We start from the raw sequence: 26,425 nt of genomic DNA on the forward strand, positions 1-26,425 counted from the left end.
ACACCCGGGATACACCGGGAGATGCTGTGGGGAATTGGGCGGCGACACGGGGGATGGACTGAGAGGAGAGCTGGGGAGAACAGGAGAGCTGGCTCCCCGGAGCCAGGAATGCACCGTAGGAGATGTTAAGGATGCTCTGGAAAACGGGAGCTGGGAGACAGGAGATGGACCAGAGGGACCAGAGGGGACTCCGAAGGCTCTGGGAGACCAGGGATGTACCCGGGGTTGCTCTGGGAAGGGGACAGAAGGGTGCAGGGGACAGCAGGGGACACTGGGTGACACAGAGCTGCACCAGAGGAACTGGTGACACTTAGAAGGGATGGGATGGCACCCAGAAGGACCTGGACAAAGGTGGTTTGTCCGTGTTGTCCTGTCCAGGGACAAGGTTCCCATGAGAACCCCGTGGGAGTCAACAAGGCCAAGGACAGGGCTGACACATGGATCAGAACAACACCCGAGATAGGTGCAGGATGGGGGTGATGGGATGAAGAACAGTCCAAATAAGAGGAATCTGGGGGGATGAGAGGCTGGATATGGATTGGCAACATGTGCTGGCAGCCCTGGAAAGCCACTCATGTCCTGGGCTGTGTCACTGGCAGCATGGGCAACAGGTGAGGGGGAATTGTCCTTCTCTGCCCTACTTAGGTGAAATCCCACATGGAGCACTGCATCCAGCCATGGGTCCTTGTCATGGGAAGGACAGGGAGCCGCTGGAGCAAGTCCAGAGTAAGCCAAGGAATGCAGAATGCTCCAATACAGAAATGCTCCAAGGGCTAAGAACAGGCTAGGGAGCTGGGATTGCTCAGCCTGGGGAAGAGAAAGCTCCAGGGAGAGTTAGAGCCCTTTCCGGTGCCTACAGGGGCTCCAAGAGAGATGGAGAAGCACTTGTGATGAGGGCATGGAGTGACAGAATAAAGGGAAATGTCTCCAAAGTGGAAAAAGGGACATGTAGATTACATATCGGGAAGAAAGCCTTCCCTATGAGGGTGGTGAGGCACTGGAGTGGATTTCCCAGAGAAGCTGTGGCTGCCCCATCCCTGGAACTGCCAAGCCACGCTGGACGGGGTTTGGAGCAACCGGGGGTAGTGGAAGGTCTCCCTGTCCATGGCAGAGGATGGAACTGGATGGGTTTTAAGGCTCTTATCAACCAAACCCGTGGATTCTGTGATGATGCAATCAATGACGTCACATCACGATGACGCAGCGCCCCCGGGAGCTGCTCCTTCGCGCACGCGCGCCGGGGCTGGGCGTGACCAACCACAGAAAGGGCGTGGTCAGGAGGGAAAGGGGCACGGTCATGTCTGGTGGGCGTGGCCAGGAGCGCGGCCGCGCGTCCCCTCCCGGCCGCCGTCGCCCGCTGCCCCCGCGGCCGCAGCATGGCGGGAGCGGCCCCCGGCTCCGGCGGGCGGCGGCGGCTGCGGGACGATGGGCTGCGGACCTGCACCTCCGCCGAGCAGGTGCCGGGGGGTGCCAGGGGGCTGCAGTGTGGGGCGTGGGGTGCCGGGGCGGTGGACTATGGGGTGCCGGGCTGCCGTGGGGCTGGGCTTTGGGATGCCATGGAAGTGGGGTTTGGGGTGCCGGGCTGCCGTGAGGCTGGGTTTTGGGATGCCATGGAAGTGGGGTTTGGGATGCTGGGATGCCGTGGGGCTGAGCTTTGGGGTGCAATGGAAGTAGGGCGTGGGGTGCCGGAATGCCATGGGGCTGGTCTTTGGGCTGCTCAGGGACGGAGCTAAAGGGACTGGGTGATTCCTGTCCCAGTATCCCCACGCAACTACTGTCCCCGCACCCCCTGTCACAACAGCTCAGCAGCGACCAGTGTTTTGGGGGACCGCCCGCCAGCCCCGGCAGCTTCCACGGGACACGTCCCCCAGAACCAGTCGGGGGAGGGGTCCTGGGGCAGCCAGACTCTCCCCTCCGTCCTTCTATACTGATCCAGCCCCTTGCAGCTCCCCTGGGTGCTGGAACGGGGTAAAAAGTGACTCCGGGTTTCCCAATCCATGGGGTTCTTGCTCAATTCTGCCCTGGCAGAACACAGTGCCATGAATCCAGGTCCCCGTGTGTCCCCTCCTCACCCCTGAGGCTGATCCCGGGGTATTTCCTTGAGGATTACCATGGCTTAGAGAGTCCAAGTCCCCGGTTATCCCAGCGTGAGTGGGAGGAGGGTGTTTTCCATGACAGTCTTGTGATGGACCAAACTCAAGCTGGATTTGTAAAGCAGCACGGGATAGTGTTGCATTCTGGCATAATTTGGGGCACAAAGCTTCTAGGAATTCCTACTTTGGTTTTACTGGGTGAGATGGGGCTGTGAATTGGATAAACCCCTCGGATGGAGTAGAAGCTGCGGGGCTCAGTGGAGATCACGTTTGAGATCTCTTCCCAGAGCTTACCATAGTCTTTATTCCCATTTTTCCTGACAAGTCCAAGGTGGAGGACATCGTGCAGGAGGTCTATGACGCCTACAAGACAAACCATCACTCCTCACAGTGAGTATCAAAATTCCCAATAAATAAATAACCATAAATAACTCCCATCCTAAAAAAGCCACCCCAGTGAGTGCTGCAGTAGGATTCTGCCCCTGCTGCCGCTATCCTCCTGCTTTTTCAGGCCCCCCTTCCTCGCTCATCCTATCCTCTCTGTATTCCAGGTATGTCCTGCAGCGAGAGAAGCACTTCCATTACCTGAAGAGAGGCCTCCGGCAGCTCACTGAGGCCTATGAGGTACCAGGAATGCTGGATATGCCACCTGGAGCTACTGGCTGGGACGAGTTCCTTGCCCTGGGCTGTCACCAGGGTTGTTTGTTGCCAGGAGTTTGCCAGCCCCAGAGTGGACACAGCATTCCCTGTGTGCCCATGCTCATCCCAGCGATGGTCTGGGGGTTCTCCTGGCTGTCTCCTCGCTCCTGCCTGCTCCTGCCGTGTCCAGTGCCATTCCCTGACTGCTCCCTCTGTCCCTGCAGTGTCTGGATGCCAGCCGCCCCTGGCTCTGCTACTGGATCCTGCACAGCCTGGAGCTGCTGGATGAGCCCATTCCCGAGTCAGTGGCCTCTGAGTAAGTGGGGAGAGCTGGAGGGACCCTACCATGACCACTGTCGCTGCTGGCCACCCGCGTGACTCCGGAGGTGCCACCTCCCGCTGTCCCCAGAGCAAAGGAGCGCTTTGTCTCCCTGCCACTCTCAATGCCGCCCATTCTTCCGGCGGCTTCCTCGTGACGACGGAGATGGGAGGGTGACACCCCCGGCTTCGACCTCGGGGGGATTCACGAGGCTGGCAGGGGTTGTATCACCCCAGCGGGGTGACACAGGTGGCACTGAGCCCCTTCCCCACCTTCCTGCAGTGTCTGCCAATTCCTGAGGCGGTGCCAGAGCCCCCAGGGTGGATTTGGGGGGGGTCCCGGCCAACACCCCCACCTCGCTCCCACCTACGCCGCCGTCAATGCACTCTGCATCATCGGCACCGAGGAGGCCTTCAGTGTCATCGACAGGTCTGGGGGCTGGGAGAAGCTGGGTGGGAGGTGGGGTGCATGTCCCCTCTCTCACAGCTGCTGGCTCCTGCAGGAAGAAGCTCTTGGAATACCTGTACTCACTGAAGCAGCCGGATGGCTCCTTCCTCATGCACGTGGGTGGAGAGGTGGATGTCAGGTGGGTGAAGGCTGCATGGGGGGACTCTTTTGGAGGGCCTAGGCATTTTGGGGAGCCAGTGCTGGAAGCAGATGCTATGGTGGGGAGCTGCTGCCATTCTGGGGATTTAGTGCTGGGAGCTGGTATAATTTTGGGGAGCTGGTGCTAATTTGGGGTTCAGTTTTGGGGAATCAGTGCTGTTTTGAGGAGCAAGTGCTGGGAGGTGGTGCCATTTGGAGGAGCCAGTGCCATGGCATGGTTTTTGGGACCCAGTTGTGTTTTGGGGAGTCGATAGTGCCACACTGGAGTGCCAGTGCTGTTCTGGGGAGCTGGTACCGTGGTGGGGAGCCCGTGCCATGGGGAGGTGTTGTTTTGGGGAGCCAGTGCTGCTTTGGGGTTCTGGTGCCATGGTAGGGGACCAGTGACACGAACTACTGCCATGGAAAGATGCTGTTGTGGGGACCCGGTGCTGGATCAGGGACCTTGTGCCAATTTAGGGAGCCAGTGTAATTTTAGGGAGCTGGTGCCACTTTGGGATGCCAGTGCCACATCCCTGAGCACCTGTCTCCTGAATCTCTGGGCATCTTTTTCTCGCAGGAGCGCCTACTGTGCCGCCTCAGTGGCCTCGCTGACCAACATCATGACACCTGCACTCTTTGCTGGGACGGCCGAGTGGATCGCCAGGTGAGATCTGGGGACAGGTGGGGGACAGGGGATGACATTCCTGGCATCTCTGCTGCCCTGACCCCTCTCCCACAGGTGCCAGAACTGGGAGGGCGGGATCGGTGGTGTGCCGGGCATGGAGGCACATGGTGGCTACACTTTCTGTGGCGTGGCTGCACTGGTCATTCTCAAGCAGGAACATCTGCTTAACCTCCGGAGCCTGCTGGTGAGTGACTCTTCTCTGGGATACTGGGGGTCTCATCCTGATGGGGATCTTTGGTCCCACACTGGTTCCCATCACCCCACAGCACTGGGTGACCGGGCGGCAGATGCGCTTCGAGGGCGGATTCCAAGGCCGCTGCAACAAGCTGGTGGATGGGTGCTACTCCTTTTGGCAAGCTGGGCTCCTACCCCTGCTCCATCGGGCACTCCATGCCAGGGGTGAGTTGCCATAGGCTTCCTCTGTCTCCAGAATGGCATCTTGAGGGGTTTGACACCTTCTCTCGTGTTTCTCCTCTGGGTTTCCCTTCCAGGCGATCCAGCACTGAGCATGGCACACTGGATGTTCGACCAGCTGGCACTGCAGGAATACATCCTCCTGTGCTGCCAGTGCCCAGCTGGCGGGCTGCTGGATAAGCCAGGAAAGTGAGTGCAGGGGGGAACACAGGGCTGCCTGGCATCAGGGGTGCCCAGATGCCCCATCAGCATCCCAGTATCTCCTTGCATGCAGATCCCGGGATTTCTACCACACCTGCTACTGCCTGAGTGGGCTGGCCATTGCACAGCACTTTGGAAGTGGAGATCTCCACAATGAGGTGGTCCTGGGTATCCCTGAGAATTGCCTGGTAAGTGCTAGGCATTGCTGGGGTGGGCGGGGGTGAGCTTCCAGTGTTCCACAGCACTGAGAAAGGCAGATCCAATGGCGGTGTAAAGAGTTGGGGTTCAGCCTGGAGAAGAAGCTTCAGGGAGAGCTTAGAGCTGATTCAAGGGCCTAAAAAGCTACAAGGGAGTTTTGGAATCAGGCTTTGGACAAGGGCTTGGAGTGACGGGACAGGGGGGAATGGCTTCAAACTGGAAAAGGGGAATGGGGAAGAAATTCTTTCCTGTGAGGGTGCTGAGGCCTTGGCACAGCTGTGAAGCTGTGGCTGCCCCATCTCTGGAAGTGTCCAAGGCCAGGTTGGACCGGGCATGGAGCAACCTGGGATGGCAGAGATTCCCTGTGCACAGTGGGTTGAACTGGATGATCCTTAAGGTGCCTTCCCACCCAAACCATTCTAAGACTTCGTGATTAACATCCTCCATTCCTCTCTCCCACAGCAGGCCACACACCCTGTCTACAACATTGCCCCAGAGAAGGTGGCGAGGGCAGTGATGCACTTCCTGCAGTATCCCGTGCCCAGCCTGGATCTGGCATCCACTGCCGAGTAGGGGGGTCCTGCTGCTGGCTCAGGGTGCCGAGCCCCGGGAGCAAGCGGCACAGCCTATCCCCACGGCGGCCTGGCAGGCAGAGCGAGGTGCTCAGGGTGCTAGCAATACCAAAATCCAGCCTGCTCTGGGCCTGGTGTCCCGCTGCCATCCTGGCCAGGGCCGAGGTGGGACAGGGGCTCTGGCAGAGCTTTTTGGCATCAATAAACCAGAAGTGACACCCGCCGTGTGCTGGTGGCCCCGGGGATGTGGGGCAGGAGGTGACACCATGTCTGGATCCGGTGGCACCAACTTCCCCCATTCCAAGAACACGCGGTAACCACGGGGGAAGATAAAATAAGTGGAATTTTGGCTTTTTTTGTTTATTATTTATAGTCTTATAGTAAAGGGAAGCCTTAACTTGCAAGACATCTCTGGGCAGTATGTACAACATACCTTAGATCCATGGAATGGCATCAAAATGGGGGGAAAAGGGGCACCTACGGGGCAGGGACGGGCCACTGGAGTTTGGAAAATGCCACGGAGGTTGGGAAGGGTCAAGGGAGGGAAGGAGGAGGAGGAGTTGGGGAAGGAGCCTCCAAGCCTGGCTCTGTGCTCCGCCGACTCGGGCAGGTGGAGTTGCACACGGAGAAAATAAATAGGGAGATCCCCCCCAGTGCTTGCTCCTTTTTTTGGGGGGGAGGGTGCTGCCTGGCTCCTCCCCGTTCCGGACTGCACTGGTCCCCGGGTATAAATAGAAATGCTCCTATAAAACCAGGAGGGAAGGGGAGGGGGGTCGCTAGCAGAGGGGAGTTGGCAGGGGAATCTCCCTGACCCCCCCCAAGTCTTTCTGCTCGGCCTGGCCGGCTCCCCCCGGGGCCGGCGCGGTGGGAGCAGGGAAGGGGCCGGGGAGGGCTGGGAAGCTGCAGTCCGAGAGCTTCTAGGAGCGGAGGGAGCGAGTCCTGCCGCGGGCCGAGGAGCGGCGGGGGGGCCTAACTGGCCTCCATGCGCAGCTTCTTCCTGTTCTGTGGCTCGTCGGGCTCCGAGTCGGAGCTGGAGTCGGAGCCACCGTCGAAGGCGGAGATGGCGCTGCCCTTGGGGTTGGTGTAGAGGCTGTTGTCCGCGGGATAGCTGGCCTGGAGCTGGGCACTGGCTCGGGCCTTCTCCAGCGCACGCACTGCGAGGAACGGGCACTGTGTCACCCCCGGGCCCAGCCCTGCCTGCAGCCCAGCTCCTGACAGGCCCCAGCTCCCACCCAATCCTGGATCCCAAACTCTTCTGGACCCCAGATGCTGCCAGACCCCAGCTCCCACTGAACTCTGGACCCTGCCAGACCTCAAGTCTCACCAGATCCTGGACTCTGATGGATCATATCTCCTGCCAGACCCGAGCTCCCATGGGATCTGGGATCCTAAACCCTGCCAGACTCCAGCTCCTGGATCTCAGACCCTGCCAGACCCCATCTCCAGCCAGATCTCAGCTACCACCTTGCTGCTCCAGCAGCGCGTTCTGCCGCTTGAGGTCGTCAATGTCCTGCTGGTGCGTGTGGTTTTTCCGGCGCATGTACTGGATGTACTCTGTGGCTTTGTCCAGGATTTGGGCCCGGGATGCCTGTTGCAATAGTGGGAAAAGCCAGACGCAAGATAAAGACCTAGTCCAGGGGAGAAGACTGGAATTTTACCTGCCTCATCCCACCCTGGCTCTGGCCTCACTCAGGACTCCTGTGGCAGAAGAGAGCCTTGGTAATGTCCCAAATCAAGAAGCCAGGACCACGGGTGGGTGCTGTCTGTGCTCCCAGCACACTCCATAAACTCACCTTCTCTCCTTGGAGCGAGGGCACGGAATCCCGCAGGCTGTGGAAGCTATCCTTGATGTGGTCCCTGCGTTTGCGCTCCAGCGCGTTGTGATGAGCCCGTTTGTCGGCCTGGGAGGGGGGAACAGCGGTGGCACCGGGAGGAGGCCACCGCCTGCACCCCCAAAATTCCCTCTGGGAATAGCTGTGGGAGCTCGGCCGAGCCCTCAGGACGGCTCCGTGGCCGTGACGCCTCCGGCTGGGCCGTGAGGGCGTGGGAAGGAGGCGGCTCCCGGTGCTTTCGGTTTCCCCAGCTTCCTGCTGCCGGGGCAGCTCCGGGCCCCGGAGGGGACACAGCACTTTCCCCCTGGAATATGGTCACCTCCTCCCCAAACAACTAAGCACAACCGCCCCCCCCACCACCGTGTCTTCTGTCAACCCCTTGTGTTGTTCCCTCGTCCCCCCAGACATAGCCCCACCCCCCGACATGACTCGGCCCCACAAATAACGACCCCCCAACACCCCCACTTTACCACAGAAAGCTTCCCACTCCCCCTCTCCTAAAGATACCAGGATCCTCTTCCACACGACCCCAAGCCCCACGCCCCACAGGACACCTATTGGTGTTCCCCCCCGCATAAGACCCCCAGCCCCACAGGTCCCCACAGGACCCCCAAACCCAGCTGCCCCCACAAAAGACATGACTCCATGGGTCCCCCTCCGTGTCACAGCCCCCAACCGAAATAAGACCTCCAAGCCCACAGGTGTCCCCTTCCCAAGCCCAATCTTCCTCCCCAAAAGACCCCCAGCCCTACTGGTGTCCCCCCCTTCCAAGAATCCCATCCCCACAGGACACCCCCAAGCTCAGATTTCTTCTCTCCCAAGACCCCCATCCCCAGAGATCTCTCTCCATGCCACAGCCCACCCAGAAGACCCCAGCCCCAAAGGTGTGTTCCCCTCAAAAAGACCCCCAACCCCAGTGGTGCCCCCCTTAACACTCCCAACCTCACTGACGTCCCTCCAACACTCTGATCCCCATAGAACACGCCCAACACCCCCAAATCCCTCCAAGGTCCCCATTCCCCCAGTCCCCTTCCATGTCACCCCCTCCCCAAATCCCGCCCCCCTCACACCCCTGCCCACGTGCTCCCGATCCCGGGGGCGCTGCGGGGGGGCCCCCAGCGACCTACCGCGGACTGAAACCTCGGCTGCTCCTCCTGAGGAGCCCCGACCCAGGCGAGGAGGAAGAGGAAGAAGATGGTGGGGGGGGGCGCCGCCATATGAAGGAAGAACACACACAAACCAAACATTACCCCATTCCCAGCACTCCTAAAGTGGCGAAGAGCCACGGGGGGTTATCCCAGGGATTGTCCCGGGGTTGGGGGCCCAACTCACGTCGCTCTCCACCTCGATGTCATCGTTGTCGCTCATCGCTCCCGCCCGGGTGAAGCCGCGGGCCGCGCCGCCACAACAACAGCCCGCACCGCGCATGCGCGGAAGTCGGGGGGGGCAATGATGGCGCCCGGCGACGCGAACCGTAGCGGGAGTTGTGGTTTGAGTGGGGAGATGGAGGCAGCTTCCACGTGGCTGGGACTACAACTCCCGGCGTACATCGCGCGGTGCACGCTGGGAGCTGTAGTCTCCGCTTCGGGAAGGGGGCGCTGAGGGTGCGTGGCCGGAGGATGGAGGAGGTGAGGGCCAAGGAGATGGAGGGAGGGGGTTTATTGAAGGAAAATGGGGATGGGAGGGGTCGGGAGGTCTGCGGGGCCGGCTTGGGGGACTGCAGGTTGAGGTAGGGGGGCTCTGAGACAAGCCGGGGGGCTGCAGGGTCTGCTTGGGGCGCATGTGGGGCTGGTATAGAGTGCTGTGAGCCAGTTTGGGAGGGTGTCGATATGCCTGGGGGCTCCTGGGTAGCTCTGCGGGTCCGATGGTTTGGCTGGGGGCTAATATAGGAGGGCTGGGGGTCTGCAGGACATTGTGGGGGGATGCAGGCCCTGTTAAGAGTGTCTGTGCATCTGCTCAGGGGTCTGTGGGTCTCACCTGGGGGGGCTTCGGCCAAATCCGGAGGGGCTGCGGATCTGCCTGGGGGGTGTGAGCCTTGTCTGGGGGGCTGTGGATTTGTGTGTGGGGGCTCTGGGGCGGGCCTGGGGATCTGCAGGTTTGACCTGAGCAGTTGCATCATAATTTGGGAGGGTATGGGCCTGCCTAGGGGCTGTACCACGATCTGGGGGTCTCTGTACCACAATTTGGGGGCAGTAGGTCAATCTGGAGGGTGCAGACCTGACCTGGGGGGTCCATGGGCGAGTCTGGGGGTCTGTCAGTCAATGTGAGGGGCTCTGGGCTGCCTAGGGGCTTTAGGCTTAGCTTGGGGGGCTGCAAGCCTGACCTGAGGGGATTTGCGGAATTTTGGGCCCACCCGGGGGGTACTGTGGAACCCCCTCAGGTACCAAGGGCAGGATGGGGCTCAGGCCAGGCTGTCTCTATCCCAGCTGCTCCCCGTCCTCTTTTGGCAGCTCGTCCTCACTGGTGGCCTCAGTTGGGTGCCTGTCATTATCCTCCTTGTCACCGTCACCGTCACCGTCGGAGCCAGTCTCATCCGAGTTGTCCTCCAGGTAGCGGTATCCACGTGTTTTATGGCGTGGGCGCGGGATGCGGGGCAGCCGGACATCCACATTCTGCACCACCTTCCGCTCCATCCACAGGTATGTCCCCACTGCCACCACCAGTGTCAGCAGCATGATGGACAGCTTGGCCTATGGCACAAGGAATTTTGGGATTGGTTTAGGGGTTGGTCCCCAAAAAGCCTGGACAGAGGGCTGGCACATATCTGGGACTTACCTTCATGGGCAGCCCTGACCACAGGTAGACGGTGAAGATGGCCAGGGCCTGCCACCAGTGGTAGATGGTGAAGATGAAGTCTTGGCGCTCCTTTTTCTTGTACAACATCCCCAGGAGGACTGTGGCAGAGACTGGAATCAGTGTCCCCTTCCTGTACCATGTCCCCTTGGCGTGGGGGACAATCACAGTGGGTCTATCCCATGGAACTGAGGACTGAGACCACAAACTCGTGGTGCCAGGGGACATGAGGAGAGGATGTTTGGAAAAACTTGGGACAACCCCGGCTATTTTGGGGACCACCAAGGTGTTTTGGGGACAACTGAGGACCTGTTGTTTCAGGACCTTCCTGCTACTCACTGCTGATTCCGGTCTTGTTGAGGGCACTGCCCATGCCCCAGAGCACGGCAATGCTGTAGAGCAGCGGCGCCTGCGCCAGGGACCGGGGCTCTGGTGCCCAGCAGAAGAGTGTCACCAGGAGTACAGCATGGATGAAGGCTCCAGCCAGGAGTGGGATGTGCCGGCGCAGGCACAGCATGCACAGGGCCAGGCTGGAGCACGCCGAGGCGGAGAAGCCGTAGGCCATGAGGAGATACGCCAACCTCTCCAGCCCCAGGGCACACACGCCGTAGTTCTGCAGCAAGCAGGGGCTCAGCATCACCTGTCCCCCCTCTGTCAGCTCCCACCCCATCACGGATCCTACCAGGGAAAATCCAGTGCAGACAAAGAGCACCTCGAAGCCGCTGTAGATGAACAATGGGAAGAGGTGCCGCAGGCGATAGTCCCGCATGTGCTTGAAGGGCAGCTGGAAAATGTTGCCCCAGCCGATGCTGCGCATGTCGATCTCCTCCATGGGCCGGTACGCCGCGCCACACAGCACCAGCACCTGCGGAGTGCCTGCAGTGAGCTCCTGCCATTGTCCAGCCCATCCCTGTCCCCTCCTGCCCTGTGCTCACCACCAGCATGGCAAGGAAGGCGGTGGCCATCAACACGCTCTCCACGATGATGAGGTTGACGCTGCGGGGAAGGCTCTGCAGCACTGTCTTGTTGAAGCCGGGCAGCGTGCCGTGGCTCAGGGTCCCTGCCAGTGGGGCACAGGCCATGGTTAATCCCAACTGGGGGGCTCCCGGTGCTGCCCCACGCCCTGCCCGCAGCCTCACCACAGTGCTTCACTGCGAAGAGCGTGTGGTTGAGTTGGTAGAGGTAGTTGTTGAGGAAGAAGACCATTGGCATCTGAGCGCAGACGAAGCTCAACTACAAGATGTGGAGGGGTGCACGCTCAGTGCTGCTGGCGTGGCCCCCAGCCCATCCCAGCCACCCCACCAGGGCTCACATGGAAGCAGGAGTAGAAGACGGTCTGGAAGACGATGATGTAGGCATTGCAGGCATCCCGCGGCACCCGCTGCCTCTCCTTCTCCTGCTCCTCCTTGTAGTTAACGTACTCATAGTACTTCTGGGCCATCCTGTGTGGAGCAGCGGGTCAGCCAGCCCCCCCTGCACCCCCCACCCACCCCCACGATGCCTACCGTGTGATGTAGGTGCCCATGGAGGCCCAGAGGGGCACGATGACCATGCCGATGGCCACTGCAGAGGGCACCAGCGTATAATAGCGCTCCCAGTAGTTGCTGGAGACGAAGAGAGCGTAGATGCCGACTGCCAGGAACATGGCCCACTTGGTGCCAAAGAACCTGCCAGGGCAAGGAGCAGAAGTGTGGGTGGCTGTGCTAGTGAGCCGTGCCAGCCAGGAGCGTGGTGGGGCCGTACCTGATGAGGATGGGTGTGTAGAGCAGTGCTGCCACAGGTGTGACATTGATGCCCATCAGCACCTTGTGGTCAATGTCCTCCAGCCGGATGTTGCTGTATTTCACCTCCCGGTAGGTCTCGTCATAGTGAAGGATCAGCTGCATCTGCAGCAGGCCTGGGGGAGTCCAAGGGTGGTCACCCCATGCCCTGAATACCCCAAGTTGTTTTGGGGGTCCGTGGGAAATCCCATACCCAAGTAGACGCTGTAAGTGAGGGTGCCAGCCAGGCTGGCGGCCACCACGTTCTTGATGACACCGAGACGCTTGCGGCGAAAGTACTTCTGCTCCTCCTCCTCCTCATTGTAGTCAGGGTGAGTACCCACAAAATCGTCCAGCTATGGGTTATTCCAGCTGTCAGCTCTTGGGGATGGCCACCACGGGCCTGGTTCCCCCCTGTGGGTGTCCCCCTCGTCTCACCTGTGTCTCTGTCCCCTCAGTGCCCAGCCCGGTGCTGGGCACTGTCTTGGCCCCATCCTGGCTGCTGTCGACTTCCTTCTCCATTGGTGCTTCTGGGAGACTCTGGGTAGTGTCAGGATGGGTGGAACCCTGTTGGCACCCCAAGTCTTAAACCCATATGTTTTGCACCCCTGTGTCCTGCACCCCCAGCCCTTGCACCCCTACATCCAGCACCATGTACCCAGCACACGGCACCCCCATGCCCTAAACCTCTGTGCTCTGCATCTCCAGATCCTGCACTCGTGGTTTGCACCCGTGTTCTGCACTCCTACACCTTCAGATCCTGCAGTCCTGAATCCCACGCCCCCTACCCAACTTTGCACTCCCCAGAACTGCACCTCTGGGCTCAGCACCCCCAGCTTCCTCACACCCCGGTCACACCGACCCCAGCCCCGCTCGCCCATGCCGGAGGCTCTCGGGGCGGGGCGGGCGCCTCTTCCTCTTTCGTTTAGCGCTGGCGGGACGGGGTTGGGTGGTTAAAGGGGCCGTTCCCGGACCCCCTCCCCCTCCTCGCGGACCCCCCGGTCCCTGCCCGCATTCCTCAGTGCTTCCCACCTGCGTCCATTCTCAGCACCTCAACCTCCCCAGCACTCATCATACCCCAACCTGCACAGCACCCTGACCCCCTCGCACAGCACCTATTGCTCCCCCATCCCACAGCACCCCAGCCCCCCCTCCCCCTCCTCCCTGTGACCCCCCAGCTTCCCCAGCGCTCCCACCAGGTCTCGGAATGGGTGCTGCCTCCTCGGGGTGCCCCGCTGCACTGGGCGCTGCGCCCTGCTGCTTTCGCTTCCCTTTCCCGGCCCGGGGGATGTGCCAGAGTGCCTGGGAGGGGGGACACCCCAAATCGGGGGGTGCAGGGCACGTCCTGCCCTGGTGTGACCCCAGAGCTGGGGCCGGGAGGGTGCCCGGGTGCGTGGCACGGCGGGGTGCCCCGGGGCAGGGCGAGGGGACTGCTGGGCAGGGCGGAAGGGGTGGCATCTCCGGGGCAGGATCTGGCCCAGCCGGTAGCGGGGGATTCTTGAGATGGTGGTGGTGGTGGTTTCTGCAGGATAGGGGGGATACGCAGGGAACAGCCCCAGAAGGGTCATGGCAGTGGGGCAGGGGTAGCACACATTCTGAGGGTCCTCCACACCCTAGGCAATGGGAGCCACCTTGGAGTGCCAGGGCAAAGGGCCTTTTCTGGAGGTGGTCCTGGGAGCAGGATGAGGAGAGTCTATTGGTCATGGAACCCTTGGGAAACAGGATGAAGGGTGTCAGTAGGAACCCCATAGGTCAAGGTGATCCTGGGAACAGGATAATGGGTTTTTATTGATCATGGAACCCTTGGGAAGCAGGATGAGGGGTGTCTGTGAGAATGCCATGGTTCAGGGTGGTCACAGGAGCAGGATGAGGGGTGTCTGTGGGAACCTCATGGATCAGGGTAGTCACAGGAGCAGGATGAGGTGTGTCTGTAGGGTCCAAATGGGTCAAGGTTCATGGTGGTGGTGTGGTGGCCATTGGAGTTCCACCATCCCAAGGGGGAGGTTCCATTCTATCCTATCCCACCCTCACAGAGGCGGGGCCCAATCCTTCCCACCCCTGGCCATGGGGCCCAGCCCCACAGCATTTAGGGACCCCCACTGCCGTGCCTCGGCAGTGCCTGCCTGGCCTTGCGCTCCTGCAGCTTCCACACAAGCTCCCAGGTAAGCACTGTGGGGTCCCCAAAACTGGCACTCCCTGCATGGCACCTCTCTGACACCCCCCATACTGGTGGGGGCTGTGGGGCATGGAGGGGGTTCCCTTGAGGAAGGGTAGGTGTCTGGGCATGGAGAGGGAGAGGGTGACAGATGGGAGGCTGCAGCTCTGCTCTCCAGATTTAGGGATGTCTTGTCTCTGAGGTCCCCATAGGTGACCCTACATCAGCAGGGCAGCCTGGGCACGTCAGTGTCCCGAGGATGGCGATTATCCTGGGAATCCCAGGCATCTCCCAGGGCCTCTGGCAGCTGCCCTGGGCTGAGTCATCCCACAACCAGGACGGCCCCGAGCACCAAGCCGCCCTTCAAAGGTGCCGCAGGTGACTCCTCTTGGGATCGAGCCGGCATCTCCAGCACTTCCCTCCTGGCATAACCCACGCAGTGTCTCTCCCCAGGGCCACCACACTCCTCATGGAGACCACCAGCTCCTTCCAACAGCTTGGCATGCAGCAGACCCTCGAGCCCCCCAGGCAGCAGCTCTCAGGCTACGGCAAGTGCAGCACCACGAGCAGTGATCCTGGCAAAGATCCTGGGAAAGCTGCTGGGTGCAGTGGAGGCAGCGGGATCGGGAAGGGGCCAGCGTCCATGGTCTGCAGCACTCCGTGGTGAGAGCAAGGGGCTGGGAGCAGGAGGAAGACAGGGAGGTGGGCAGGGGAAGCTGTGGCAATGCCAGGGCTATGGGGACCCCAGGTTGGTGCTGGGGGAAAAGTCTGAGGTCTGTGAGCCACCACATCCCAGCATGGCCCAAGGGAGAAGACAGGATCTACTGGGAATGTTGCTGTGTTGGGCTGCTCCCAGCAGCAAGGGAGACAGGTGTGTGTGGATTCCCTGCCTTGTCCCCAGGGAACCTGGGGCCCAGTTTGATGCTGGGATAGGATAATGTGTATCTGGGATGACATGAAGCTTTGGGGAGGTAGAATGGGGCTGGGTCCCCTCTAACACCCTCATCCCTGTAGTGGGAACCCCTATGCAGGGCTGGTGAGCCACCTGCGGGCATCCTGGCTCTCAGGGAAGACGCGGCCCATGGAATACCGTGTGGCCCAGCTGGAGGCTCTGGGACGCTTCCTGGATGACAAGAAGCAGGAGATCCTGGAAGCCACTGAATTGGACATGGGCAAGGTAAGACGGGCTGGGAATTGGGGGCCACTGGCATCACATCTTTGATGTACTTCATACACCCTTGTCTGGGTATTGCATCCTTGTGGGGATCTGGGCACAGGGGTGTCCCTTCCTTGGGGTTCTGCTTCCCCCATGATGTGCTCCCAGGCTGATGCATCTGTAAGTGCTGGATTCCAGCAGATCCAGGGATAGCAGAGGGACTATGCTGTTGATCCCATCTCTGGTGCCCTGAAACCAGGCAAAGGCCCTGTTGGCCTGTTGGTGATCGGCCGAGGTGGGAGCATTTCACACTCTGGTCTGCATCCCGGGGGTCCGTGTGTCCTCCACAGAGGTGACATCCTGGGGTGCTGCTGGCCAGCCTGGTACGCCTGGGATTACTGGCATTGTGCAACGTGCTGGCACTGCACATTCCTCCCACGGCCTCCAAGGGACTGGTTTCACTGGCACGGTGGCATGGGCAGGGCTCTGGATATGGCTTAGGGTATTGTGGCATGTCAGGAGCTCCTGGATGATCTGCTGGTGAAGTGGCAGCATCTGCAGCATGGATAATTCCAGTGGTCTCAGCTCATCATCCCTGGAAGTGTTCAAGGCAAGGTTGGATGGGGCTTGGAGCAACCTAGGCTGGTGGAACGTGTCCCTGCCCATGACGGGGCAGAATTGGATGAGCTTCAATTCCAGGATTCCATAATATGAGCCTCACTTCTTTGGCATCAGTGAAGTGGCCCTTGCCCTCAGCGATATCTTTCCATGTCCTCCCATTTCCCAAGGCTCCTAATTGCCGTGTTTGTTGGAGGCGAGGTCTTCTCCTTCAGCCAGGCCTTGATAGGCATCAGTGTTCTGAGTGTGTCCATCGTCTTTCCTAATTACACCTAATTAGATCCGGTTGTCCAGTAATGAGCTTGTTATGCAGCCAGGCCCTCATAGCTAGATGGACACTTCACCTGCTCTTACGTAGCTGAGGTGGTGTCTCACCTCCAGCGGTGCCGGTTCCTCTCTGGTGCTGATGATTGGTGGCTCTTGGATGACCTCAGACTTAATGTCCTATCTTACAACCTTTGTGTCCCATCAAAATTCTTAATGAACCATCATCTTCTTTATCCTGGTGATGCCATCGTCATCCTGGGTTGAGAACAGCCCCGTTGCTTCACCCGATTATCTCATGTGCCTGCTGAGCCCTCATGTCCAAGAGGGTCCTCACACCTGGCAGCTGTATTTCGGGGACCTGAAGGTCTCTTGGTGGTGGAAGATCCTGGGAATCAGCAACCAGCCTTTCCAACCCCAAAATGGTGTGGGGATGGGAGGAACACTCTAATCCAGGGGTGTTTTTGGGTTGGAAGAATCCAAAATATGATGTTGCAGCAGGAGCTTTGCTCTCCCTGCTCCACTGAGCCTACTGGGCTATCCCTGCTGTCTTCACACTTCTCCATCACAAGGGGTTTAATTACGCTGTGGTTCTTGTTACTTCCCTTTAGTCAAGGTCTTAAGACTTTGAATAAACTTAAGACTAAATGGTGCAGCTTTTGTCCACAGGTGATGGAAGGTAGGTTGGGGCTTTGCTTCCAGCTTGAATATCCAAGTGGTCAGGATGCCTTGCACCAGGACCAGTTCTTCAGGAGCTCTGGTGACATTGCTTGGGTGTCTCCTTGGTTCGGGGCTCTGTTGCCAGTTCACTGTGCTGAGCTCAGGACTTTGTTAAATACCATGAAAATGCTCCATTTTTTTTTTTTTTCCTTCTGGCCAAATAACTATTTTCATAAAATTTCTGGGACACTGATATTCCCTGGGAGTCATAGGATGCGATGGAAAATTCTGCTGAAGGAATCCTCCTGCTATTCATGTTTGGAAGAGGGCAGAGATGCCTCCTGGCATGGTGGGATTGGCATTGGGGTGACGGGGTCTGTCCTAGGGTGACAGGGTCAGTGATGGGGTCATTGTTGGGTGGCATTTCCATGATGTCTGTTCCCAGCCATCCTTCGAGGCTTTCTTCAGCGAGATCCTCCTCTGCAAGAATGAGCTCAATGTCACCCTCAACAACCTGTGCCAGTGGATGAAGGATGAGTATGTGGACAAGAACCTGGTAAGAAGAAAGCTCTGGGAAAAGGGAAGCAGGGGAGAGGGATTGCTGGTGGGGAAGGCAGTGCTGAGGTCATGTTCTTCCTTGAAGGTGATGCAGCTGGACTCCGCCTTCATCCGCAAGGACCCCTATGGGGTGGTGCTCATCATAGCACCTTGGAACTACCCCATCCACCTCTTCCTGGTGCCCCTCATTGGGGCCATCGCTGCTGGTGAGCACAAACTTCCATTCCTTTGGCCTGAAGTGCCAGGGTCTCCCCAGGGGTCTCGTCCATAGAAGGGCTAGCTGTCACCATGTCACTGTGCTGATGTCCTGTTCATCTTCCCCTAGGAAACTGTGTCATCATAAAACCCTCAGAGATCTCCAAGAACACAGAGAGACTCGTTGCTGAAACGCTGAGCTGTTACTTGGACACTGTGAGAAGCCCTTCTTGTACTTGTCTGTTGTCCCTGGGCCATGGTGTTCCCAGCCCTGCCTCACACCCACCATCTCCACACATCATCTATGTGCAGAACCTCCTCTCTTGGTGCTCAGCCAATGTCCCAGTTCCCTGGGATGCTGTTGGTGGGGACAAATGGTGACACAAGGCAATTTTTTTCTCTTTCCTTACAGGACTGCTTTGCTGTGGTGACTGGTGGCGTGCCGGAGACCACCAGGCTGCTGGAGAACAAGTTTGACTACATCTTCTTCACTGGTATGTCCCAAGGGAAAGAGCAGAGCCTTGCCTGGATATGGTGCCAGGATCTGTTGGAGGATCTAGGATGTGTATCTGAGATCTGGCAGGACCCAGTGCCACATCCCAGAGCCGTGCAATGGCTGGTGGGATTCTCACCTCAATCCATGTTTTCCCTGCCCACAGGCAGCCCCCCGGTGGGGCGGATCATAATGACAGCTGCTGCCAAGCACCTGACACCGGTGACTCTGGAGCTGGGGGGCAAGAACCCCTGCTACGTGTCCAACACCTGTGATGTGACCAACGTGGCACGGCGCGTGGCCTGGGGCCGCTTCTTCAACGCGGGGCAGACCTGCATCGCGCCCGACTACCTGCTCTGCACCATAGAGATGCAGGAGAAGCTCATGCCCGCCCTGCGTGAGGCCATCACCGAGTTTTTCGGCCCAAACCCCCGAGAATCCCCGGATTTTGGCCGCATTGTGAGTGACAAGCACTTCCAACGTCTCCGGGCGCTGCTGCGCAGTGGGCGTGTGGCCATCGGGGGACAGACGGACGAGGCAGAGCGCTACATCGGTGAGGCTTGGGAGTCACTCACATCTTGGTGATCACATTGGGGGTTTTCAGGGGGTCTTCATACAGAGGGGAGGCTCTAGAGGGAAAAGAGTTTTAGGGATGCTTAAAAATGGCTCCTGAAGGGAGGTTTCATCTCTGACCTCTGTGCCTGGCTGGTGCTGTTTGGTTTCCTCTCTGCAGCTCCCACCGTGCTGGCAGACGTGCTGCCCTCAGATCCCATCATGCAGGAGGAGGTCTTTGGGCCCATCCTGCCCATCGTTGTCATTGCCAACATGGATGAAGCCATTGACTTCATCAACGCCCGGCCTCAGCCATTGGTTGTCTACGCCTTCTCCTGTGACAGCAAGGTGTGTCTGTGGAGCAGGAAGAGTGGGGAGGGAAGTCAGGCACCACCTCCACCAGCCCCAGGGTCTTTAGAGCCCAAACACTCTGTGAACATCCAATGAGTAAATTAGGTAATGTTTGCCAAGTGCAGGCCCCTCATCTCCCTTCTCTGCTCTTCCCAGATAGTGAACCAGGTCCTGGAGCGGACAAGCAGTGGTGGCTTCTGTGGCAACGACACCCTGATGCATGTGACACTGCCCTCGCTGCCCTTTGGAGGCATTGGTAGGTCCAAAATCCCCAGTTCTGGCCATTGGGAGCCAGGTGTGATCTGTGGCCTGAGCCATGGTGAGGAATGTGAGTTTCCTCCTGCAGCCACTATGGTTCTGGGCTGGATCCTCTAATGTCTCTCAGGATCCAGGTTGTACCTTCATTCCAACTTTTAGGACAAAATAGTAGGAACAAAACACTGGAGAACCTCTTATGGGATCTTGGAAATCCTCCTTGAAGGAGAAAAAATTGTTGGTCTCCAGAGGCACCAATTTTTGCTTTCTCAGGTGAAAAGTGAGGCTGCTCAGCCCTGGGCTGTAGGTGCAGCATAGTCCAGGGATACAGGAATGTTGTTTCCCAGAATACTTCTCCATGTCTTGATCTCTTCCCAAAATATTTCTGGGATAAGTCCCTTCATTTGGTGCTGCCCTTAGTCAGCATCTCTGTCGGGGATGGCACCTGAGTCAGACATAATGAAACACCCAGACAATTAATTCCTCACCTGCCTGTGGCTCAAGGAACAATTTTTTGTACTTCCCATTCCATAACTTATCTTAATTGGGAATGATTCAGTCCAAACCACCTTCAATTATCAGGTAAAGCCACTTTAGAGGAGGTGAAGGGGCTGGAGTCATTGGGGTGAGATGGCACCAAAGCTTCCACGGGAAGTCACTGGGCTCTTAACGTCCAGTTAAACTAGCCACAGGAACTGGGACAACTGATGTTGCCAATGTGGCTCCAGGATTTTAGAGTTCCAGGAAGAAGGTAGAACAGCTCCAGCTGTAGGGATATACAGTGGAGCATCATAGAGGGAAATCAAGACTTGCAGAACCCAGCAAAGCTTGTGTAGATAAATGGAGATGGATAAAAAGGACACACTGAGGCCTCCAAACTGCTGAGGTGCAGTAGGATTGGCTGGACTGAGCATCCATACAGCTGAAGGAGGCACTGGAAAAATGGAATTCCTCCACCATGTCTGTGCTCCTCAGAAAATCCTGTAGGTGTCTTTTTCCCTTGTTTTGATGCTTGGAGAAGGCATCATCAGGAGGAGAGTCCCGTCCTGAGCACGGACATGTCCTGTGTGTTCCAGGGAACAGTGGCCTGGGAAAATACCATGGGAAGTTCACCTTTGATACCTTCTCCCACCCCCGTGGCTGCCTGCACCGGACCATGGGGCTGGAGACGCTCAACACCCCGCGCTACCCCCCCTACACCCAGCAGAAGATGGGGCTCTTCACCACCACCTTCGAGGTGAAGCGCAGAGGCACCTGCACCCTGCTCTGAGTCTGCCATGTCCTGCTCTGAGAGTGCCACGGAGTCAGTGTGGAGAGCTGGGACTGTCCCCCTCTCCCTCTTCATCACACTCCCCATTTCTGCACCGTGTCCTTTGCCTCGCTGGAGCATGTTGGACAGTCAGGATGGACATCCCCTCCTGCCTCTGCTCCAAAACCATTTTCCAGGACACAGCTGAAATGACCAAAAAATTTTTCTTAGCCAAACCTCTTTCTGGTGGAAAAGCACTCCCATCCGTCACATCTCCTCTCACATGGACTTTACCTTTGGAATGAACCTCTCTCCCTGCTCCCTGTTGCTCTTTGCTCCGTGTAACTCTGCTGTAGTAAAGACTTTGCATCAAACTCTCTCCCAGCCTCTCTTTGTGCCTCCCTCCTGTGGTTAGACAGGAAAGTTTGGTGGGAAGATCGTGGCGATGTACGGGAATATATGGCCCCGCCCCTCCAGTCGAGTTAGCCAATAAGAGATTAGTGATGACGCCGGCACACCGTAGTCATATAAGAACGCGCGAAGAGGAAATAAACGCAATTTCGCCGTCTACCATATTGGTGCCTGTGAGTGATTGGCCCGAACGACCTGTAATTGAGTCGTCGTGTCCTTCTCGAGCCGGGTCGCCCTGTCTCAGGAGAGGCAACACCCTCCTCTGGTTTATGGGGTGCTGGGAGGGTTGGAGGGGCATTTCCCATCCCAAGCAGTTTTATCTGGAATGGAGCCAGCAGTGACAGTATTGTAGGGAGACAAGAGAAGGCAGGCGGCCAAGGGGCAGGGCAGGAAGCTGGCAGCCACCCTGTTAGCCAAGAAGAGAGAAGTTGTGGTTGATAACCCCAGCACAACCATTCTGCACCGCACCTCTGGGAGCATGGAGACTGGGACTGTCCTGCAGCTCCCTGAGAATGAGGCCAGGAGAGCCCTCGAGTGTGATGGTGGGAACAGGAGTGTGGATGGTGATGCCACAAGGTGAGTGTGGAGGGACAGAGTGCTGGCAGGAAGGGTCTCCGGTGCTCCATCCCCTCCCTGGAGTGGCAGTTGGATGCTGGGCTGGGGTGATGTTGAGCTCTGAGGAGCTGAAATGGGGCTGGTGTCCCTCTAACACCCCTGTCCCCACAGCAGCAACCCCTTCGCAGGGCTGGTGAGCCACCTGCGAGCATCCTGGCTTTCTGGGAAGACTCGACCCCTGGAATACCGTGTGGCCCAGCTGGAGGCCCTGGGATGCTTCCTGGATGAGAAGAAGCAGCAGATTCTGGAGGCCACTGCCTCTGACTTGGGCAAGGTGAGAGGGGACAGGAACAGGAGGACTTGGTGGCTGGAGGAGCTGGGGGGCTCCCACAGCCCAGCTGGGGGTGCTGCGTCCTTCTCTCATTGGGTTCTCCAACCCTGCCTGGGCTCTGGCTTGGGCTTGCAGCCCCTGGATTTGGGAGACTGAGGTGAAGCATGTCCCAGTTACCATCCTCCAGAGCCCATCCCTGCTCTGCCATAGACAGAGGGGGCTGTGGGGAGCCCCTTGACATGGATAGCTATTCATGATTGAGAGAGAGACAGGGACTACTGATTTGTGATCAGAATCTAAATTTACTGTGAGCTACATATGCTTATATACAATTTTTAGGAAGGCTAGTAATTTTTAATGCATTAATTAGGTTAAACATCACACAGACAAACTTTACATCTCTACTTAGTTCAATCTTCTTTCATGTTGCCAGACTTGATCCAATCTTCTTGTAATCTTCAATGCTCTGTTTGCTCTTTCCAAGGAATCTTGGTTATCAAACTGCATATGCTGATTAAATCCACAGTACTTTCTGTTATAACTTCCACAGATAGCCTTTCCCACCAGCCTCAGTTTCCCTCTTCCCTGGGCAGGTTAATCCCTGATTTCTGTCCCTGCTCCCTGCCCTGAACTTCCCACCTGATATCACCCCCTTCCCTCCCGGGACTCACCCAGGCTGCAACTCCTCGAGCCCGGATCCCCTGGCTCTGCAGCCAGAGCCTTAATACCACACAGGGCTCTTTGTCTTCTCTTCTCCAACCTAGTCCCTTTGGACACCCTCCCTATTCTCCCTGTTGTCTGGATGACTGGATCTGCAAAATTTTTCCTATTTTTAAGCAACCACTTCTTAAAAATGTCATGTTGCAGACACAGAGGGTGCTCAACACCCCTAGGGATTCAAATCCAGCATGGGATGTAGAGGGCTCCATTCCCCAAATCCTGGGCAAAACACTATGGAGTGTTGGGATAAGAGGACATGCAGGACATGCCACGGTGACATGTTGCATCCTTGGTGTCTGCAGGCACCCTTTGAAGCTGAATTATCTGAGATCTTCCTGTGCAAGAATGAGCTCCATGAGACCCTGAACAACCTGTCCCACTGGATGAAGGATAAGCATGTGGACAGGACTCTGGTGAGAGGGAAGAGGAGAGAGAGGATGGGAGGCAGAGCTGGGTAGGATGGTGGAGCAGGGTGGGTCCTGACGTGGCCAGTGTCCCACAGGCGATGCAGCTGGACTCCGCCTTCATCCGCAAAGATCCCTATGGGGTGGTGCTCATCATAGCACCCTGGAACTACCCCATCCAGCTCTTCCTGGTGCCCCTCATCGGGGCCATCGCTGCTGGTGAGCACAAACTTCCAATCCCCTGGCCTGGAGGATCCCAGCAGTGCTGAGCACTGTTGAGGGCACCTCATCCATAGGATGTTGGCTGTTACCATGTCACAGCTCCAACATCCTGTCTGTCTTCCCCAGGGAACTGTGTCATTGTCAAACCCTCAGAGGTGTCCAAGAACACAGAAAGACTTGTGGCAGAAGCACTGCCCGGCTACCTGGACAAGGTGGGACACTCTCCCCATCCCTGTGGCATGGTTGGGGCACTCCTGCACACACAGAGCTGTGCTCTGTGCCTGTGTCACACACCATCTCTGGTTCCATGTATTGCCCAACTTCATTCCTCCATGCCCAGACAGAGTCTCAGACTCCCAGGATGCTGTGACAGGAGGGGTCTTACTCATTTCCTTGCAGGACTGCTTTGCTGTGGTGACCGGTGGTGTGCAGGAGACCACCAGGCTGCTGGAGAACAAGTTTGACTACATCTTCTTCACTGGTATGTCCCAAGGGAAAGAGAAGAGGCCTGCCTGGATCTTGTGTGAGGAGGAAGACAGGTTCCCTCCAGACATTCACTGCTAAGAAGGCAGGGATTGTGTTTGGGATGTGTGCCAGGATCTGTTGGAGGATCTAGGATGTGTATCTGAGATCTGGCAGGACCCAGTGCCACATCCCAGAGCCGTGCAATGGCTGGTGGGATTCTCACCTCAATCCATGTTTTCCCTGCCCACAGGCAGCTCCCTGGTGGGGCGGATCATAATGACAGCTGCTGCCAAGCACCTGACACCGGTGACTCTGGAGCTGGGGGGCAAGAACCCCTGCTACGTGTCCGACACCTGTGATGTGACCAACGTGGCACGGCGCGTGGCCTGGGGCCGCTTCTTCAACGCGGGGCAGACCTGCATCGCGCCCGACTACCTGCTCTGCACCATAGAGATGCAGGAGAAGCTGCTCCCGGCCCTGCGTGAGGCCATCAATGATTTCTATGGCCCCAACCCCCGAGAATCCCCAGATTTTGGCCGCATTGTGAATGACAAGCAGTTCCAGCGGGTGCAGAGACTGCTGGGCAGTGGGCGTGTGGCCATCGGGGGACAGACGGACGAGGCAGAGCGCTACATCGGTGAGGCTTGGGGGTCACTCACAGCTTCATCCCTGCATGGAGCACATTTCAGTTTTGGAGAAGATTATGATGGGAACCAGCTGGCCTTTTATACAGGAGGTGGGTCCTGGGGGAATGACCAAGGTGTCACCTCTGTGCCTGGCTAATGCTGTCGTGTTTCCTGTCTGCAGCTCCCACTGTGCTGGTGGATGTGCAGCCCTCGGATCCCGTCATGCAGGAGGAGATCTTTGGGCCCATCCTGCCCATCGTTGTCATTTCCAACATGGATGAAGCCATTGACTTCATCAACAGCCAGGAGCGGCCCTTGGCTGTCTATGCCTTCTCCTCCAATGACAAGGTAGAGTCAAGCCAGGACTACACCTCCCCTGTGCTCTTTGGCAGCTGTATCCAGCAATGTTTGTGCTCCAAGTGTTTCCCTTAGAGCACACAGCCCTAGTTAGGGGGCATGGATTGTGTTTGGAAGTAGGGAAATTGGGTGGGATACCAATGTCCCATTTTCGTCGTGTCACTCCCAGGTAGTGAACCAGGTCCTGGAGCGGACGAGCAGTGGTGGCTTCTGTGGCAACGACACCCTGATGCATGTGACACTGACCTCGCTGCCCTTTGGAGGCATTGGTAGGTCCAAAATCCCCAATCCTGATCATTGGAAGCCAGGTGTGATCCCATGACCATTCCCATGGTCAGGAAGGTTCTCAAGAGGAATTCTCAACTCCAGAGGGCTCAGTAGTCCATAGGGAAATTCTCCCCCAGAAGCCATTTGCTTCACCTTGGGCTCTTGGGCTTTGCTGGACACCTATGGAGCTTCCTGAGGTTCTTTCTCTCCATATTCCCCATCCCAGGCTCTGTGTTCCTTGGATCCATGGAAATGTCTTGCCTAAAATATAGGGAATCAGAGCTTGTAGTAACCTGGTTTAGTGGAAGGTGTCCCAGCCCATGGCAGGGGAGTGGAACTGTATAACTTTAAGGTCCTTCCTAACCCAAACTATTCTGGGATTCCACGATGGAGACACCCCCTTTTTATGGGATGATCTCCACTACCAGCTCATGTTTTCCACCTTTTTTCATCTCTTCTCACTCAGCTGGCCAGGAGGCATCAGTGACCTCCCTTTATCCTAGGGCTGCTAATGTGCGAGATACTGAACTCAATGCATCACCTCAACATAATTAGTTTTATCAGGAAGACTGACTGGCTCAGGCTGACTCATGGAATTTTATCCCATCTGTTAGCAAATGATGTGTGGATTTCCTTATTTTTTGCCAGCCTGCCTGGCTTTCCTGTGGCTGTTCCTGGCCAGCCAGCTTCCACCTCCCAACATTCATCCTTGGTGCTGGGTCCCACCTCACCAAAGGCTCCGTGGTCACTGTGCCTCTCCACCCCTGCAGTCTTGCCCCGTTGCATCAGGGCTGGATCCAGCACGGTTGTGATGTCTTTTGGAGTGTATTCCTGTGGTAGGGAAGCTCATCTGGTGGGAGTATCTTGCTGCTGCCATGACCTCATCAGTGACACCCTTCCAGTTGCTAAATATGTTAACTGAAATGGTAAACTGATGAGAGGGGTTTTGGGAATCTCTCTACCTCCCAGCCTAATCTTCCCACTCCAAACATCCACTTAGGTGTCCACTAGGTCACCTCCATGGTCCTCTTTGGGTCACATTCCTGGGAAGCTCATCCATGGCTTGGAAAGCAGCTGGATGAAGTCATGGCGCGGTTTTTAGAGCTGGGAGCTTAATTTGGGGTTCTTTGACCCAAAGAATGGTCAGATCCAGCTACCCACCAGGGTCCTGTGCTGTGTATTCCAGGGAACAGTGGCCTGGGATTGCACCATGGGAAGTTCAGCTTTGACACCTTCTCCCACCACCGTGGGTGCCTGAAGCGTGGGATGGGCTGGGAGTCCCTCAATGCCCCACGCTACCCCCCGTACTGCAAGAAGAAATTTGGGGTCATCCAAGCCACTTCCAAGGTGACACGAAAAAATGACTGTACCCTGCTGTGAGGATCTCCACATCCCACTTGGAGTCTCCCCACAGCACATCTCCTGCTGCTGGTCCCGGTGCCCAGGTGCAATGAAAGATGTTTCTCCACA

The 26,425-nt window shown here is 57.6% G+C and overlaps 5 protein-coding genes across 12 annotated transcripts; 3 read left to right on the forward strand and 2 right to left on the reverse strand.

Annotated features, from left to right (window-relative positions):
- Positions 1 to 7: 7 nt before the first annotated feature.
- On the forward strand, positions 8 to 6,058 carry FNTB (farnesyltransferase, CAAX box, subunit beta). Of its 3 annotated transcripts, none has more exons than XM_088175465.1 (12): positions 8 to 611; positions 2,419 to 2,483; positions 2,645 to 2,717; positions 2,957 to 3,048; positions 3,334 to 3,480; positions 3,554 to 3,637; positions 4,214 to 4,300; positions 4,376 to 4,505; positions 4,588 to 4,720; positions 4,813 to 4,924; positions 5,010 to 5,124; positions 5,597 to 6,058. In XM_088175465.1, exons 1-12 carry the CDS (start codon positions 534 to 536, stop codon positions 5,705 to 5,707), a joined length of 1,227 nt encoding a protein of 408 aa, XP_088031591.1. In that variant the 5' UTR covers positions 8 to 533; the 3' UTR covers positions 5,708 to 6,058. The 3 variants fall into 3 exon arrangements, with proteins under 3 accessions (XP_088031591.1, XP_088031592.1, XP_014734306.1); XM_088175466.1 differs by lacking the exon at positions 8 to 611 and adding an exon at positions 643 to 726; XM_014878820.2 differs by lacking the exon at positions 8 to 611 and adding an exon at positions 1,267 to 1,457.
- Positions 6,042 to 9,002, reverse strand: MAX (MYC associated transcriptional regulator X). Of its 2 annotated transcripts, none has more exons than XM_014878824.2 (5): positions 8,871 to 9,002; positions 8,666 to 8,692; positions 7,500 to 7,607; positions 7,171 to 7,294; positions 6,042 to 6,860 (listed from the first exon to the last, which is right to left on the reverse strand). In XM_014878824.2, exons 1-5 carry the CDS (start codon positions 8,964 to 8,966, stop codon positions 6,676 to 6,678), a joined length of 540 nt encoding a protein of 179 aa, XP_014734310.1. In that variant the 5' UTR covers positions 8,967 to 9,002; the 3' UTR covers positions 6,042 to 6,675. The 2 variants fall into 2 exon arrangements, with proteins under 2 accessions (XP_014734310.1, XP_014734309.1); XM_014878823.2 differs by having other exon boundaries at positions 7,171 to 7,300.
- On the reverse strand, positions 8,999 to 13,396 carry UNC93B1 (unc-93B1 regulator of TLR signaling). 2 transcript variants are annotated; one of them, XM_088175459.1, is made up of 12 exons: positions 13,288 to 13,396; positions 12,530 to 12,658; positions 12,306 to 12,447; positions 12,075 to 12,228; positions 11,837 to 11,998; positions 11,644 to 11,773; positions 11,471 to 11,564; positions 11,267 to 11,391; positions 11,014 to 11,196; positions 10,671 to 10,944; positions 10,314 to 10,432; positions 8,999 to 10,228 (listed from the first exon to the last, which is right to left on the reverse strand). In XM_088175459.1, the coding sequence occupies exons 2-12, from the start codon at positions 12,611 to 12,613 to the stop codon at positions 9,956 to 9,958; spliced, it is 1,740 nt and encodes a 579-aa protein (XP_088031585.1). In that variant the 5' UTR covers positions 12,614 to 12,658; positions 13,288 to 13,396; the 3' UTR covers positions 8,999 to 9,955. The 2 variants fall into 2 exon arrangements, with proteins under 2 accessions (XP_088031585.1, XP_088031584.1); XM_088175458.1 differs by having other exon boundaries at positions 10,671 to 11,196.
- Positions 9,138 to 21,167, forward strand: ALDH3B1 (aldehyde dehydrogenase 3 family member B1). Of its 3 annotated transcripts, XM_088175464.1 has the most exons (12): positions 9,138 to 9,166; positions 9,989 to 10,087; positions 14,700 to 14,909; positions 15,278 to 15,423; positions 17,390 to 17,500; positions 17,588 to 17,708; positions 17,828 to 17,913; positions 18,110 to 18,191; positions 18,357 to 18,743; positions 18,924 to 19,090; positions 19,250 to 19,349; positions 20,425 to 21,167. In XM_088175464.1, exons 4-12 carry the CDS (start codon positions 15,328 to 15,330, stop codon positions 20,616 to 20,618), a joined length of 1,344 nt encoding a protein of 447 aa, XP_088031590.1. In that variant the 5' UTR covers positions 9,138 to 9,166; positions 9,989 to 10,087; positions 14,700 to 14,909; positions 15,278 to 15,327; the 3' UTR covers positions 20,619 to 21,167. The 3 variants fall into 3 exon arrangements, with proteins under 3 accessions (XP_088031590.1, XP_088031588.1, XP_014734416.1); XM_088175462.1 differs by lacking the exon at positions 9,138 to 9,166 and having other exon boundaries at positions 10,048 to 10,177; XM_014878930.2 differs by lacking the exons at positions 9,138 to 9,166; positions 9,989 to 10,087 and having other exon boundaries at positions 14,638 to 14,909; positions 15,261 to 15,423.
- LOC106854616 (aldehyde dehydrogenase family 3 member B1-like) lies at positions 21,143 to 26,425 on the forward strand. Of its 2 annotated transcripts, none has more exons than XM_088175460.1 (10): positions 21,143 to 21,584; positions 21,735 to 21,897; positions 22,917 to 23,027; positions 23,117 to 23,237; positions 23,367 to 23,452; positions 23,640 to 23,721; positions 23,956 to 24,342; positions 24,513 to 24,679; positions 24,858 to 24,957; positions 26,142 to 26,425. In XM_088175460.1, the coding sequence occupies exons 1-10, from the start codon at positions 21,487 to 21,489 to the stop codon at positions 26,333 to 26,335; spliced, it is 1,509 nt and encodes a 502-aa protein (XP_088031586.1). In that variant the 5' UTR covers positions 21,143 to 21,486; the 3' UTR covers positions 26,336 to 26,425. The 2 variants fall into 2 exon arrangements, with proteins under 2 accessions (XP_088031586.1, XP_088031587.1); XM_088175461.1 differs by having other exon boundaries at positions 21,154 to 21,584; positions 21,738 to 21,897.

Source organism: Sturnus vulgaris, chromosome 18 (genome assembly GCF_052056855.1).
Source record: "Sturnus vulgaris isolate bStuVul1 chromosome 18, bStuVul1.hap1, whole genome shotgun sequence".
NCBI classification, from domain to species: Eukaryota; Metazoa; Chordata; class Aves; order Passeriformes; family Sturnidae; genus Sturnus; species Sturnus vulgaris.